Genomic DNA, 16,163 nt, shown 5'->3' on the forward strand with positions numbered 1-16,163 from the left:
CTAATTTTTCACTTTTTATGTTTTTAATGTGGCTACTAGTAAATTTAAATTATGTAGGTATCTCACATTTGTGGCTCTCATATTTTTATTGGATAGCACTGTTCTAGAGTCTTTTTTTTTTTTTCTTTTTTCTTTTTTTGCGGCACGCGGGCCTCTCACTGTTGTGGCCTCTCCCGTTGCGGAGCACAGGCTCCGGATGCGCAGGCTCAGCGGCCATGGCTCACGGGCCCAGCCGCTCCGCAGCATGTGGTATCTTCCCGGACTGGGGCACGAACCCGTGTCCCCTGCATCGTTAGGCGGACTCTCAAGCACTGCGCCACCAGGGAAGCCCGAGTCTGTCATATTTTATATAAGGAAGTCAGATTTAGAAAGACATAGTCTTTCTTTCATCTCTTTCCAATTCTATGTTCAAGGGTTAGAAAGTATTTTAAAGCAGTTTATATGTTCCAACAATTAAATGACATCTGTTCTATGTAGTGTAGGTGTACACATAAATAGAAGGTATGTCTGACCATTTGACCACTGGTTGTAATGTTGAAGTGTATTGGTGTGCTCTTGAATGGAGAGAATAAGGAAAAATGAAACACAAACTACTAAGAATTGAAAAAGGGAACATGCTTATGTGCTATTGAAAATGCCAGTAAAAGACCCTAGTACTAATCTTTAGGAATTACATATTGTAATCTAAAATTATACTGTGTTGCAGATGCTTATCTTTGGTAATAACTGACTGAAACCACTGATGGAAAGATACATTTAGTGGTTTCCAAGCTGAGAAAAAAAATATTCCAATGGAATATTAGTTCCTATTTTTTTCTCTTACACAGAGTTGTCATCTGTGAAAGAGGAGGCAGAATATTTCACATGTCATAGTCATAAAATCTTAGGACCCACAGAAGTTCTTTAGGTTCCTATATGATACCAATGAGAAAAATCATTTTTCTCCTAAAAAGTGATTGTCTCTTTTCCCCATCCCACCCCCATTTCCATGTTTATTTGTTTTGTTTTCCGAAAAGTCATATTTAATGCCCTACTTAGGTTTATTTTCTACTTACTCACTAAATAAGGAATAACTGTTATGTTTTGTATTTGAAATTGTAAGGTACATTTCTTTTTTCTTTTCTTTTTAATTTGACTCTTTGTTTTACAGATGAGGGCAGAAGTGCAGTTGACCAAGCAGGTGGTGCACAGATTGTAATTGACCATTTAAGGTCACTGTGCAGTAAAACAGATCCCGCCAATGAGAAGCTCTTGACTGTCTTTTGTGGCATGCTGATGAACTATAGCAATGAGAATGGTAAACAAAATTGAAAACTTGCTTTATCTGTGGGGGAAAAATTAAAAATCATTACTGTAGTATAAACCAAAACTATTTAGAAAAATTATGAGCAAAGCATTGATAAGTAGCATATAAAATTAGTAATTAGTCAACATTAAATAACAATGTTTAAAAATACAAAATGGTCAAATTTACTAAATGGTACTAATTGTTGAAGGGTTGTCCATGTTAATCAATACCAAAAACAAGAAACAACATAATGGTATGGTTTAATATTTTTTGCTATGAACATTTAAAAAATATACAATGTTAAAATACCTTCATGTTTATTACTTTATATTAATACCAGGAGCAGCTTTAAAACATAAACACTGTCTATATAAATAGAATTATTTTCTCTAGATACTGGGTTTACTTAAAACAATAAAAAAATCTTTTAATGAAATCTGGCCTTAGAAAAATAAAGTTCAGATATTTGATTTTAGAAATTTAATAAATATTTGTAAACAGAAGTTTCTTTTCACTGTAAAACATTCTTAGAACCCAGCAACAAATAACATGTCAATTTGCAGATAGCCTATATGGTTGTTAATTAAATGAGCATAAGAACAGTGAAACAAAGGCTTCATTGTACTTTTAAATGTCACAAAAAATTCATCTGTCCTATGAATTACTGCATGGTAAAACACTCAAATTCTAGTAGGTTCCTAGAATTAATACAAATAAGGTCTTTCTGTGGCTTATTTCATCATGGCATTTTAAGTTGTAATCTCTGGCAGAGACCAATTTTACTTGTATATTGAAAATGTAATAGTATTCTTTCATGTGTCCTAGAAACACATGGCCCTTTAGGTATATTTTTTATTTCTTCATGAGTCCAAAGAAATATTCTCAGTAATTAAAAAAAAAAAAAGGTAAACATCGATGACAAATGGCTACGGACATTTGACCTTGGTGTTAGTGATAGCAGCAAATGGTGGGGACTGAGCCCTGTCCCATTGAAAGGGGAGAGCTACTACTCTCCTCTAGCCAGTTGTTTCTGTGTGGCAGTTTGGCCACATACTGCCAAATCTTTTCATCTGGTGGGAAGAGGAAGCTAGAAATTTAACTTTTCATGTGACATCTGTTTTTTAAATGGTGGATTACATTTGCTTCTCTAGCACTGTACAAGCTAAACAGAATGTGTCCTCAGGTCACATCCTTTCCAAGAAACACCAGTTTTAAACTTATGAATTAAAGTTATCCATTATAATAATAAAAAATAGTTCTTATTCATCAAATGGCTTGCCTGTTAAACTTGAGCTAGAAACAAATGTAGTCTTTATAGGGTCAGTTACCTCTATTTTTCTTACCCTCTGGTGGAATCATTTTTGAAGAGAAAATGTCCTAAATATGAACAGGAGAATTCATCTATCTGGGTAAAGTTCCTAAATAATTGAAATTTGACCATAATACACAGGTATCTGAATTGCACTAAGAAATCATTGGCCAGTTGTTCATGTCACTTGCTTTTTCTTCGGCTTCATTTAGGCTTGGACACCTGAGAAAGTGGAACAAAGCTAAGTGGGAGAATGGTTTAGAAAGACAAGTGAAAGAAACTAGTTGTGAAGTTACTATGGCAGCTTTGGATATAAAAGAATTAGGCTTGTTATGCATCTAAACTAGTTGTTTATCCTTTGAGGAAGTTCTTCAAAAATCTGTACAAAAGCTTAGCAAATGGCAAAATGGTCTTCAAAAGCATCACTAATTCTAATCCAAATGAGATTGTGATTGACTCTCTATAATAGGGTGTCGCACTGTGTAGAGAGGTGTACTGGGAAGGTAATGTTAACAATACGCAGAGTGCACGGGCTAAATGTGTGTATATTTCTTTTGTAAGGGTAGGTTTTTTTTTTCCCCTGGTGTGCAAGTATTCCCAAGAAATAGCTTAGATACTTTAGAAAGCTATATTAACTTTTCTCAGAACATTACTCGAGCAGTGGTGTTTTTGTTCCATTATTCTAAAAGCTGAAATTTGAATGCAGCTTTCAAAAGTTATTAGATAAAATAGAAGTAAACTTATCTTTAGTATTTTAAAGGAACAAATGCCAGACTTGTGACGATCTTCTTTCCTCTGCTTCCTTTTACTTTTGTCTGTCATGGGGATCATAGTTTGTGAAGTGGTTCTTTTTCTCCATAATGTTCTTTAACTTAAATTATATCCTTTTTTGTTTTGCATAATTATTAAGCATCTTTGTTGTTGTATCAATTATTTACTTACTCTTTTCTTTAAAATATGTGTTGAAAGACTTTCCAACTTAATGTTAGGTCTTCTTGGTTAACTTAAGATCATTTGGTATTGATCCTGTCCACCTGTATGAGTCACTGAGCCAAAAAGCACTAGAGCTTTTTGAGACTCAGGAGGCGCTTTTTACTAGCGCTGATAAATGAAATTCCTTTTTTGTGTATTTACTATTGAATTCCAGTACACAAGCCTGTGCTAGTTTCTGAGTAGAATAGTTGAGTGATAAATACCTCCTTATTACTCTAACGGAAAAATTAACTCTACCCTTGGGCCCAATAACTTAAGCCTCATTTGTAGTTAGGGAGTTATTCTTTAGCTTCATAGATAAATTTTTTTTTTTTTTTTTTTTTTGCGGTACGCAGGCCTCTCACCGCTGCGGCCCCTCCCGCCGCGGAGCACAGGCTCCGGACGCGCAGGCCCAGCGGCCATGGCCCACGGGCCCAGCCGCTCCGAGGCACGCGGGATCCTCCCGGACCGGGGCACGAACCCGCGCCCCCCGCATCGGCAGGCGGACCCCCAACCACCGCGCCACCAGGGAAGCCCGATAAATTTTTTTTTAAACAGAGAGAGGTAAGAAAGTACTGAAATGGGGCTTCCCTGGTGGCTCAGTGGTTGGGAGTCCACCTGCCGATGCAGGGGACACGGGTTCGTGCCCCGGTCCGGGAAGATCCCACATGCCGCGGAGCAGCTGCGTCCGTGAGCCATGGCCGCTGAGCCTGCGCGTCCGGAGCCTGTGCTCCGCAAGGGGAGAGGCCACAACAGTGAGAGGCCCGCGTATAGCAAAAAAAAAAAAAAAAGTACTGAAATGGTAACAAAGATCCACCAACATAGTTTCTCTAATAAGAACATTTTCAAATTGTTTATTAGTCCTAAAGGTGGCTTGACACCAGGCTGAGACTTAGGATATCTTGATTCCTGTCCATATAGTGGACAACTCTGAGCATATCAAATCTTTGAATACATTAAATAGGAAATCAAGTTTCTTAAACACATGCAAGAAAGAGATCTATAATGAAAACACTCAGTAAAGGCATTTTTATACCCTTTGATAAAACGGTATAAAACTCAAGGTTCACGAGTTTTAAAACTTTTGAACCAGCTCAAGACTTTAAGCTATGAGCTAGATATATTCTTTTGTTTCCCCACTGGTGAAGCAATTAAAACTTTCTATATTCAGACAAGTAAGTTTGGAATATCTGAATAGAAAAAGGTATAATTGCTTAGCTAGAAAAGTTGTGTCATTAATATTGCTAAATAAAATCATGTTTAACTAGAATAACAAACAAAACTTTGTTTAGTAAAAATCATTTCAAATTTTTCCTTTGGGGAAAAATCATACCTGTTTTTCACATGGTGAAAAAGCACTCTTCAGTTCTGTGGCCCTCCAAAATATTCTGAGTATTTGACAGTTGTGGTTAGAGACAAGCGTATTGACAGTTTGACGTTCTATTTGAGGAAATGTGAACTTCCTGTATTTTCTTTATGTAGTTACAGCAGGGTCCCCAACCCCGGTACCGGTCTGCGACGGCCTGTTAGGAACCGGGCCTCACAGCAGGAGGTGAGCAGTGGGCAAGCGAGCCCTTCTAAAGTGACTAACATAATATACACGGTCTATGATGGGCTTCTTCATGTGACCAGTATCATATATATGATATATGTATGTGTATGTGTATATATAGATATATGTATATACCTATGATTTTTACAAATAGAGCTGATTTTTCTGTGGTATCTTAATAACTCCTTATTATCGAAAGAGTAATTTCTCTTTTTTTGTGGTTCCTGAAATCTCTCTGCGATACTCTCATGATAATTCTCACATTTATTTGCCTTACAGACTTATGATAACTGAACTACGGTTGAAGGGAGGCCATCTGTGTGATTTAAGAAATGCAGCTCATGGAGTATCAGAGCATTTTAACAATTGAATTTAAGTATTAAGCCCAGTACTTAAATTCAGTTGTTTAAAATAGGCCTGTAAAGTATCTTCTCTCCTCTAATTTAAAGATCACTTAACATATAATTAGTTTTAGCTCCTTTCATTTCAACCAGCAGTTTCCCAATTCTAATAATACTCTTCCTAGTGAACTCAGCCAATAACTTGGCTTACTTGATTTTTCTTCCTATTTAAAATAGGAAGAATAGAAATTAATAAGGAATAATCCTGATTAAAAACTAAAAACGCACTTTGGACTGAGCTACTTGTTTATGTTTTGGTATTACTTTATTATAGGTAATAAAGAATGCTTCCTAGATGTTAGATGTTTAGAAAATGATTTGCTTTGCATGAGTGAGGAACTAGTTCCAAAGTTTACTTACTGTGGGTATAAGCTAGTTAATAATTCCATAAATTTCCTAAACACTGAAGACTTTTTGCCTAACTTTAAGGGGGAAAGACAAAACAAAGTGTGTTTTTGCAATTTATTGTCTTTTTTTCTTAATTATAATTTTCCTATATACTATTTTCATGTATTTTCTGTTCATAAAGGCATGGGAGATGTACTTTTAAGTTATATCTTTTTAAGCCCAGTTTGTCAAATTAAAGTACTCTAGTATGTTAAGGTGTGTTAAAGACTTATTGTACCCCTGAAAAGTTTTTAGGTTTTAAAAAATAATAATATTAGAATTCTTTATTTACTAACTGCTGTTCTCTCTAAAAAATTTCTGAATTTTTACTGTTTGTCCAACAGAGCTTTCTAATCAGTCTGAAGTAGGTTGCATTCATGAAGTTCTGCTACAAATGTCATTTTAAACAAATTGTTTTATTGATGTACAGAGCAGTTAGTTGTTCTTGTGCCTCCTGCTAATTCTGCCTATTAAATTTGACCAATTAGACTAGGTTATTAGCTCTTCACCATAACCCTCCTAAACAATTACTATAATAATGCTGTTATTTAATGGACAGGCTAAGAACTTGGTTTTTAGTAGAGGTGTACCAAATGCATATTTTGGTTTAATTCCACATAGACAAGTATTAGCGTTAATATTCAGCTTTGGCCATTATAGAATGAACTTCTGAATGCAAAAATTGGAAATTTTATCACAAAAAAAATGAAATGATTGTTATAGTTTTTTTTGGTTAATGATTTAAAGTTCGGCATTAAATTATAGAAATTATACTCTTTGCAGCATTTTTAGCTTCTGGATTATTTTTATAATCATGACAGTGCATTTAGCATTGTGATACTAAATAATCAATTTTAACTGGGGACAGTGGAGTAACAAAATATGTTTGGGGTTCTTCTCTAACATGTTTTTCTTCATTTGCTTTATGTCTTGATTGAAGATGACTAATCATGGATGTTATTGAATATTACTTTCAAGAATTTTCTCATAGTGAAAATTTAAAGAGGCAGAGTGGGCTTTCTGATTTTAACTCATCCTCATAAGATGTAAAGACTTCTCAAGTTGGACTTTTTCCTGAAAGATTCATGGAATTAAGTAACTAAAAATCAAAAACAACTCCTAACATTTATTTTATTTTTTGTTGTAAATTATAAAGAGAGTAGATAATATAATCTCTATTATTCTGCCTTGATTTAATTTTTACATTTGTATAGCTTTCACCCTCATTAGTTATTGCCACATTTTAATATTGCAGTATAAATACACATGTACATTTCATCTAATAGAATTTCAGCACGTGAAACACATTGGGAGATTTTTCTCTGTACATGAAATGCTTACCTATATTTAAAAATGAATATTTAGATAGTAAAGATAAAACTGAAAGACCAGGCCTTGTTTTTATTTTTGATGTTACACTGGTTGAAATATGATGGTATCAAGCACATGATCATTGACTACGCACAAATTTGTCGGTGCTAGAAATGACATTGAAGTAAGCATTCAGGTGTTTGACCTTCAAGAGCTGAGGCAAAAGCCAGAGATGAGTAATGGATTTTGACCATATATCAGTGCATCTTTAATTCAGACCATTTAAAATATTCATTCAGTGAGAAGCTCAGGGCAGAAAAGTATCATATGTAAACTAACTTGTGTAAAAATTAGTAACCCTGATTTCTGACTACAAATAAGTCCAGTTAACAGCAAACTGCCTATATTTTATTTACTGAAAAAAAATTTTAATTAAATATTTGAAAAATGTTTCTTGGAAAGAAATTAGAAATCTTTGGGTTATATAGATATTTCTTGTTAACACAGTTTGTGTGTTGCAAATAACTTCTTTGAATTTTTAAAGTGTAAAAAATTTAATCATAGTAATGCTCCAGGGTAACTAGTATTATTTGGGTTTTTGTTAAAACCAGTAAATCCTTTTGTAAAACAGAATTTTCATGTTTTTTAAACGCATATGATTATAAGATACACATGTTGTCTGTAAATTAACCTGACAATTAGCTCAATTTGCTATACAAAAATTTAGGCTTAAATTTATACTTACTATAGATGTGGCCTTTCAGCAATGCCCTATGAGAGCCCAGACTGGATTTATTTCTCCCAATAAGAGCTACGTAAGCAACAGCTGGCAGTAGTCCTCTTCTAAAAAAACAAAAAACAATTTTAACTTTTAAAAGACCAGTTTGTTTCTGAGATGAAAGCACAGCGTTTTCTTAAATCAGAGTAGATGTATATGTAGAAATCTTTGTAGCAGTATTCATTATAACGAGTTGATCTGTAGTAAATAATTTAACCTGAAGTGAGTCTAGGGAAAAAGTTATCTGCTGCACTAAGACATAATCATTCTAGATGTTATTGGATTGAGAACAGCAAATGGGTGGGCCTCTTAAGAATAATAAAACATTTTTCCTTTCTCTTGTGATTTGCTTTGAGGTTTTTCATTGTTGCTGTGTTTTACATCATACTCACTCATGTACTTTTGTCAGTTATCTCTAGAACTTTTACGAAAGGGAAATTTTGCTCTGTAGAGACTTTTATTTTCAGAACCCAGAAAAAAACTTTTTCATTTTTTATTGTTAACTTTTAGAAAGTAAGAAATATATAAATGTATTGTTTTTAGACTCATATTCTCAATACTAATGAATTGTGATTCTCTTTTTTTTTTCTTTGAAATGGCTGTTCGTCTTGGAAATGTATAACCTGGGGCTTAAATTATTGAGATAGTCTGGGTGCAAAACATATAATGCAGGTTTTGTGTAAAGAGGCCTTTGAAAATCATTGATTTGAAGTTAACTTTAAACAGTCTAAATATTTTTGGTTTCATAGCACTAGGTTTAGAATAAAAATTCTTCACTTTCCTGATCAATCAACAAAAGTAAGTCATAAGTAACTGAAAAGGAAGTCTTTACTTGTACCTGCACATGTGTATGTATAAAGTTTTTAACCACAAACCATCGTCTTGGTTGCTGTATTTAAGTCAGTTTACTTTTCAACATTATAATAGATAGAGCTGCAACTTGCTTCAACTTGCAAGTTCTACTCACTGTTACCTCATTTCTAATTTTTACTTTTTATATATATTTTTGGAAATATAGATGTGCCATTAGTAAAGGGCAATTTTCTTCCATCTTTATTATGCCCCAATGATTTTTATCCAAATTGTATTAGAACTTCTCATCAGGATTTACATTTGCTTGTTTTTATTGTTTCAACTGTATATAATTAATTTGACTGTAGATTAGGTTTTTATGCAATCCTGTAAATAGGAAATGTACTCTTTATACTATAAATAATATACATACTAATGTAGAGACTGTATATTTTGAATTGTGTGTGTGTTATTTTGACACAGTTTCATCATTAAGTCCTATTTATCAATAAGCTTATTGTCTATAAGGGCCATTTCTTAGGAATAAGATAGACGTGTTATAATCTTCTTAAGAAACCTATTCTTTTTAGTAATTGATCAACATAACTTCAGTTGAGTTACTGCAATTCTTGGCATACATTTCTGGACCTATAATCTATACCAACGTTTTAAACATTAAACTTAAAACTCAGGGGGAAAAAGGTTCTTCAACTTGAGATCTTCTCTCCAGATCTCCATTCTTTGGAGTTTCCATGTGTGTGACCTGAAGAACTTGGAACCATTGAAATTCAAATGTAGGTAGGTAAGTGTTCACACCAGCGCATGCGTTGATTGCCTTATATTTCTTTGTATATGCATCTGTATTGCACCCCCTCAGTGCCTTTCTTCCTCTTCCTCCCCATAGATCATGCAGGGCCTGTGTCATCTTGATATTATGTAATTTTGTAATTCTGTATTTTGGTCAGTATTTGTCTGTGTTGTGTGTCGGGAGCAATTTTTAAAAGTCTTCAGACATTTATGACATTGTGCTGTCTAAAGACTGTCTTTCACACTTAAGTGTTTGCTGTGTATGGGCCTTGATTGCATTTTTGTGAATTGTGTTTGTTGAGCTCTGACAACATTCCCTTGGAGTTGCTGGTATTCTTTGAAGGATGCAAAAAGTCTCAGTCTTGAATTATGTTACTTATTTTCTCAAATCTAGAGAATGTGAACTATTTCTGGTTCTAAGGATTTCTTCCAGTTAGTCTTTAATTTAAAAGTCATATTCCTGATACCATTCACAATAGCATGAGTGTCAGCTACTATCCTTTGAAGTCTATTCAAAGCTTTCTTTGGGCAATAAGAAAAAGTGATTCAACTTAATCATTTGCTTCCAGCAATAAGTACTAATACTAATTTATTCCACACAAACAGGACCTCTACTTAACCCTCAAAAAAACTATTTATTGATAACATAGTAAGTTGTAACTGAAATAGGCAAACAGATCTAATCATGAAATATTTTCCTAGGCTTAAGTAGAATTTCTGCTCACATAAGCAAAATGAGATGTTAAGGTGCTTAATTAATGTTATGTCGCTCAAAATATCTGAGCATCACAATCTAGGATTCCTACTGTGCTTTTAATTTTACATTTTTTCTGTTGTCACATCTGCCAAGCATATCATTGAATTTCAGAATCTCTTTTTCCATATTGTTTTTCCAATTCCTATAAAAATCAGGTAATCTGTTGGCAGTGGTTCTTAAACTTTTGATCTCAGAACTCTTTTAGACACTTAAAAATTACTAAAGATCTCAAAGAATTTTTGTTTATATATATGGGTTATATCTATCAATATTTACTATATTGGAAATAAAAGTGACAGTTTTTAAAATTATTTAGTATTGCATTTTACTATCTTAACCTACCATTATAGGTTAAGGTAAATAGCATGTTTTTATGAAAAATAACTTTAAAAATTTTTTTAACAATTGCTGAGAACAGCATTTATTTTACTGTGAATGTATGATGGTAAAGAATACAATGACTACTAATACAATTTGGTGCCACTGACTGCGTTCATTCTAATGCCCCAGCAGTTTTGCCCACTAATGTTTTTGTACCATCAGTGCAAATGTCAATACAGTGAAAAAGGCAAATCAAATCTTGGTATTTTTATGAAAGTAGTTTTGACCTGGTGATCTTCTGAAAGGGTTTTGGGGACTCCACTTTGAGAACCATGTTCTAGGATGCTTGCTTATCTCGAAATGAAAATTTGTACCAACCTGTTTAAGTTTTTTCCCTCTTCTGGGCCTCCCTTATCAAAGGAGAATGACTTGCCTGTAATTGGTATGAACAGATTTTAGAGTTACTTGAGTATAATTTTTGTTTTAGTTACCATCATAGAAATGGATATAAAAGAAAGCACCCAAGTGGTCCAAAATGAGGTCTGTCCATTGGATGACTATATATTTTTCTCTTTACTTGTGTGTGGTATGTGTGTTGTATGTGAGTATACAATCAGTTTGGCTCCTGGGTAGCTTGAAAACACATTTTCATGAAGCAGTGTGATTTTCATGAATTATGGCAATTCACACCATATGCCATTGGGCTATGCTACTTTTTCTGCTGATCTACCACAATTTCAAATATTACTGCTTCAATTTGTATGCCACAGATTGTATGAAACTCTGTAATATTTCTTAACCTTTTGTCCCTCTTATCCCTGGAACCAAAATTCATAATATTGTAAAATTAGAGAGCATTAGAGATGCTAAGTTAAGAGAACATGAAGAATATCTAAGTGGCATTCTCCTGTTGAGTTATCTCCTTCACAAATTTTGTTATTCCTCTAATGTCCCTGGACTGTTGGATTTTTATAGTTTGGACCAATAGTACTGAGGGGGTGTGTGATGCTTACATATATGCAAACACATAGTGGAGTTTGACTCACTCAATGCATGCGCTAGTGCTCACGCTTACGTACCTGAATATTAATGATTCAGTAGCTCTGCAGTATTTGAAGAGGTAGTCAAAATGAATAAATAAATAAAGTTAAAAATACTGCTAAAGAACAAGAATCTGCAGAGGTGGTCCAATAGTAAGGAACTCTATCTACTGGTAAGTAACCAAAATAATTTCTAATATGGAAAGCTTCTTGGTACATGATCTTTAAAAATACTATAACCACAATACAATATTCTGCCACTATAACACATAGGTATAATACTATAATAGATACAATATTATAGGTATAACAAGTAATTTGCCTGTAAGATAATATAAGTATTGTGAGTCATTCATTAGTTACTAAATTGTAGAGTTAGAAAAAAATATTTAGCATCAAAAGCATAAAAACAAATCATTTAGTTGAATATGTTCTTTTATATCTACCTCCTTTTAGAACAGACTTCATAATTCCATTGCAAATTTTGAAATTGTTTTAGACTATCTGAACTCTAAATGTAAACTTAACTTTGTCTCAGGCCTTGTTTCCTATTCTTGTTTTGGTAATAGACCCCTTTCTAGTATAGATGGTCCCCACACCGGAACCAGATAATATCCATAATTACTGTCAGTTTTAAGGGCTGATAAGCCTCTGTTGGCTGTCTCTTCATACTTCACTCTAAAAGCAGTAAAAATTAAGTACAGAGACCTCCGGGCAAGTAATCAGTTGGCATGTGAGACAGCTCAACCTTGCCTTTATGTTCTTTGCTGACGGTTAAGAACTAAGAAGAGTGACAAAGAGATTAGTACGCAAACTCCATCAAGGGATGCATGCTAAGAGGAAAATGTGTTCTGTAAGAAACAGATTTTTAATCTTTAAATTCCAAGTAGGTAACTTAAAAGAATTTAGAGAAAATTATTAACTTGAAAATGGCATATAATTTTTAAAAGGAAAAGAAAAAAATTTTGAAGGCATTCCTTTATCTTTAGATGAACCAGTTATTAACAGTAATAGTGTTTTGTATAGGCATGTGAGTGTTTGTCTTTCTTCTTAGCTTATTCTAAGAGACAGTACTTCTGGTTTTCATTTTGATTTATTTACCTTCAACTCTACTGCTATAGGTATTCTATTATCATTGTTCATGAAGAGCCATTGTGGAAATCCAAGGCATATTAAGTACTTTAAAACCAATTAGTTTCTTAGAAAATGAAGGCAAGCAATGATGACAAAGCCGTATTGACCTCATTCCCTTTACCTCTAAGATGATTGTCACTGTTATTAAATAAAACTTTGAAAAGAAAAATATTTTAAGTAACCAGATTTTTTTTTCCTTGTTAAAACTACTTTCCTTCCTAACAGTCATCAAAGAACACTCTGCTGCAAATAAACAATAACCTGTGTGTGTTACATACTTTTCATTCCTTATTATGGAGCAACTATTTTTAAGGGATTCTAAGATTTTTTTTGTCTTAATCTTTATTAAAATTGCTTTTTTTCTTACGCTTTTCATATACTCTGTGACTTCCTGTAATGCAAATGTTACTTTGTCTAACCTTTTAACTTAAAAACCAGTGGTAGTGTTTACTTATACATTTTAAAACCTGCTCTGTAAAGATATAAGATCATGTTTTTTAAAAAAATTAGTGATTTGACATCTTATTTGAATTATTTTCATTTCTAAGTGTCTTTTAATCATTGAAAAGTTTTAAAATTCAACTCTTCTGAACTAATGTCTTAAAACATTTTCGAGGCAGTTATATGAGCGGACTTAATCTTGCTTTACTCTAATTGAAGTAGTGTTGAGTTTGCAATAGAGAGAATAAGAGGTGTTTTCTTCTTACTAATGTCCATTTAATACATAAACATTTTTTTTGTGTTTTGTTTTTTTTTTTTTTACAGATTCCCTTCAAGCTCAACTTATCAACATGGGTGTTATTCCTACCTTAGTTAAATTACTGGGCATCCACTGCCAAAATGCAGCTCTTACAGAAATGTGTCTTGTTGCATTTGGCAATTTAGCAGAACTTGGTAAGTCCTAGCCATGAGTCAAAAATGTAATTAACTTATTAATGTACTTACAATAAATTTTCCTTTAGAGGTTAACCTGGGAATCTGTTTATATTAGTTTTTTTTTTTGAAGCATTGTAGATACATTGTTTCAATGTTAAAAAGTGTAGATCCAATTACATCTTAGGATTGTATTGTTTATAATTGGAGCTAGTTTGCTTTCCTAATTGCTTTATGTATTAAGGTTTAAAGTTTATACTTGTATACTATTTAATGAAATTGAATATTTAAAATGATCTCCAATTGACTTTAGTATTCTTAATGTGATGGTCTTAAAATCAAGTATTGTATTTCCAGGGCAAAAATAAGGACCTCATAATTTATTATGTTTTGTATGAACTATTTGCTTATCAGGTGAAAAGGAATCTAGCAGACTAAGGTTCTTCCCTCTCTTTTTACAAAATCCAAAAAAATAGTAGAGAACTTTTTCATCAGAATATGTTTGTAACAGAATTTGAAAAAAATATGAGAAATCCTTGAAAATCAGAAGGTGGGCAGAAACAGACCAGTGCTGGCAACACAGCCCAGCCCTAATAGAGGGAGGACTGATGACCCCAGCACCCCCATCTCTTTTCCCTGTTTTATTTTTCTCTATATCATGTATATTACCCTTTCTTCTTTTCTCTCCTTCCTCCCCATAATTCTTGATAGAAAGTTACAACTCCTGGTCTAAATCTACCCCACAACCATGTTCATAATAAATTGTTCATCATGGGGACAGTGAAACCAAATGATGTTTCATCATAGCTAAAATAATAGCTATATCAAATGAGTAAATCAATTCTATTAATATCCCCATTTTATAAATAAATAAACAGAAGCACCAGGACTCTAACCTTGGTTTTTCTAACTGAAAGCTCATCTCCTTGCACACTCACATTAAAATCTTGATTTCAGTACTTTACTTTCGCTTTGACTTCAAGTTAAGGGAGTAGGAATTATTTATCAGAGTTAATTTTTAGAAGTCATTTTTATTCAGTGGGTCATCTCCTGGCATTTGTGAATGTTTCTTGTCTTCTCTTCTGCTTTTTTCTTTTTCATACTGTCTCATTATTTCCATCATTCAAGTAGGGCCAAGAATGAAACAACGTTAATTTACTCTTTTACAAGTTAGTTTCCATTATTAAAATGGAATGTAGGAGTTTGTGTTTAGTATACTTTGTAGAATTAAGACAAAGTATGTTATAATCCCTGATAATGTCATAACCTTTGTAACAGAGACAGACACCAGTTAATATGAGTTACCTGTGTTAAGGTGTCAGGATTTGTTTGGGAAATTGTATAGACCACCTCGATTCTGCATGCAGGGAGACCTGGGTCTGTATTAAAAGATGGATATGCACCCAATTTAGTTTGGCCCAATTCCATACTCTGGTCCCAGCTGTTACTGCCCTTACCCCATATGGAGAAAGAAAGTACAAAAGAGAAATACTTCTTCATTTACTAAGACTTCTAGAGTATATATCATGAGTCTGTTATGCCCATGTAATAGCTAAGTTATACATCAACACTGAAATAAAACATGTATGCCCAGGATACATGTTTTCTCTTTTCAGTGTGGGCTTTATTGCCCGTGAGTTAGCGAATCACCTAGTATTATTTTATGGACATAGGTAAAGATCAAAATCATATCACATTTATATCACACACTTCTGAGTATGGCATATCATTAAATGCTAGAGTTACTTTTTGTCAAAATTTCTTAATAAAAATGTTAAATAGCAGAAATTTGTGTAGTTTTGCTCACTAAAGATATAAAGACAAAATATAAAATAATTAAACAATTGCAAACTATTTCATAATTGGGGGCCGAAAAGGAATGTGCAGCTCTATCTTTTTATTCTCTTTCAGTTCTAGTTTATGTGCACACATAATTTTTCTATATTCACAATTATAGCATTAATCCAATTTTAAAGTTTGCAGATTTATTTAACATTATAGATTAAGCAGAATGGGATTTTTTCCCCTTTTTATTTGGCTCCACAATCTTTTATAAATAAAATTGTCTGCTTAAAATATTAGTATTTGGGGGGTTAGAGATGTTAGAATGAAAATCTGCACTTACTTTCACTCTCTTCTGGAAACCAACTAAAACTACAATAGATTCTTTTTTAAATGCAAAACCATCAAGGAAAAGAAAGCGGGATTGGTGGGGGGACCAAGTAAAGAGGTTAACACAGAAACTTTTTAGAGCCCGGAAAGAAAAGCAAGCAGTAACTCACTAAGCAAAACTTTGAAATCTAAATCCTGAATTGGAAAACCAAGAACTAACCAGTTTGCTCTTTGGAATCTTCAAAAAGTTTAGGATTTGGTGGCATCAAGATTTCTAAACCTTCTTTCCCCTCCCACACTGTGGTAACTAGCCCTTCCCATCTAAGCAG

The 16,163-nt window shown here is 33.3% G+C and overlaps 1 protein-coding gene across 4 annotated transcripts in view; it reads left to right on the forward strand.

Annotated features, from left to right (window-relative positions):
* Positions 1-16,163, forward strand: part of RAP1GDS1 (Rap1 GTPase-GDP dissociation stimulator 1) — a 156,618-nt gene that overhangs the window by 99,857 nt on the left and 40,598 nt on the right. For all 4 annotated transcript variants that reach the window (XM_060147589.1, XM_060147590.1, XM_060147592.1 and 1 more), the window contains 2 exons: positions 1,151-1,297; positions 13,615-13,743. In XM_060147589.1, the coding sequence (XP_060003572.1) occupies positions 1,151-1,297; positions 13,615-13,743 (276 nt within the window). The remainder of the gene's footprint in view (positions 1-1,150; positions 1,298-13,614; positions 13,744-16,163) is intronic.

Source organism: Lagenorhynchus albirostris, chromosome 4 (assembly GCF_949774975.1).
Source record: "Lagenorhynchus albirostris chromosome 4, mLagAlb1.1, whole genome shotgun sequence".
In the NCBI taxonomy this organism is placed as follows: Eukaryota; Metazoa; Chordata; class Mammalia; order Artiodactyla; family Delphinidae; genus Lagenorhynchus; species Lagenorhynchus albirostris.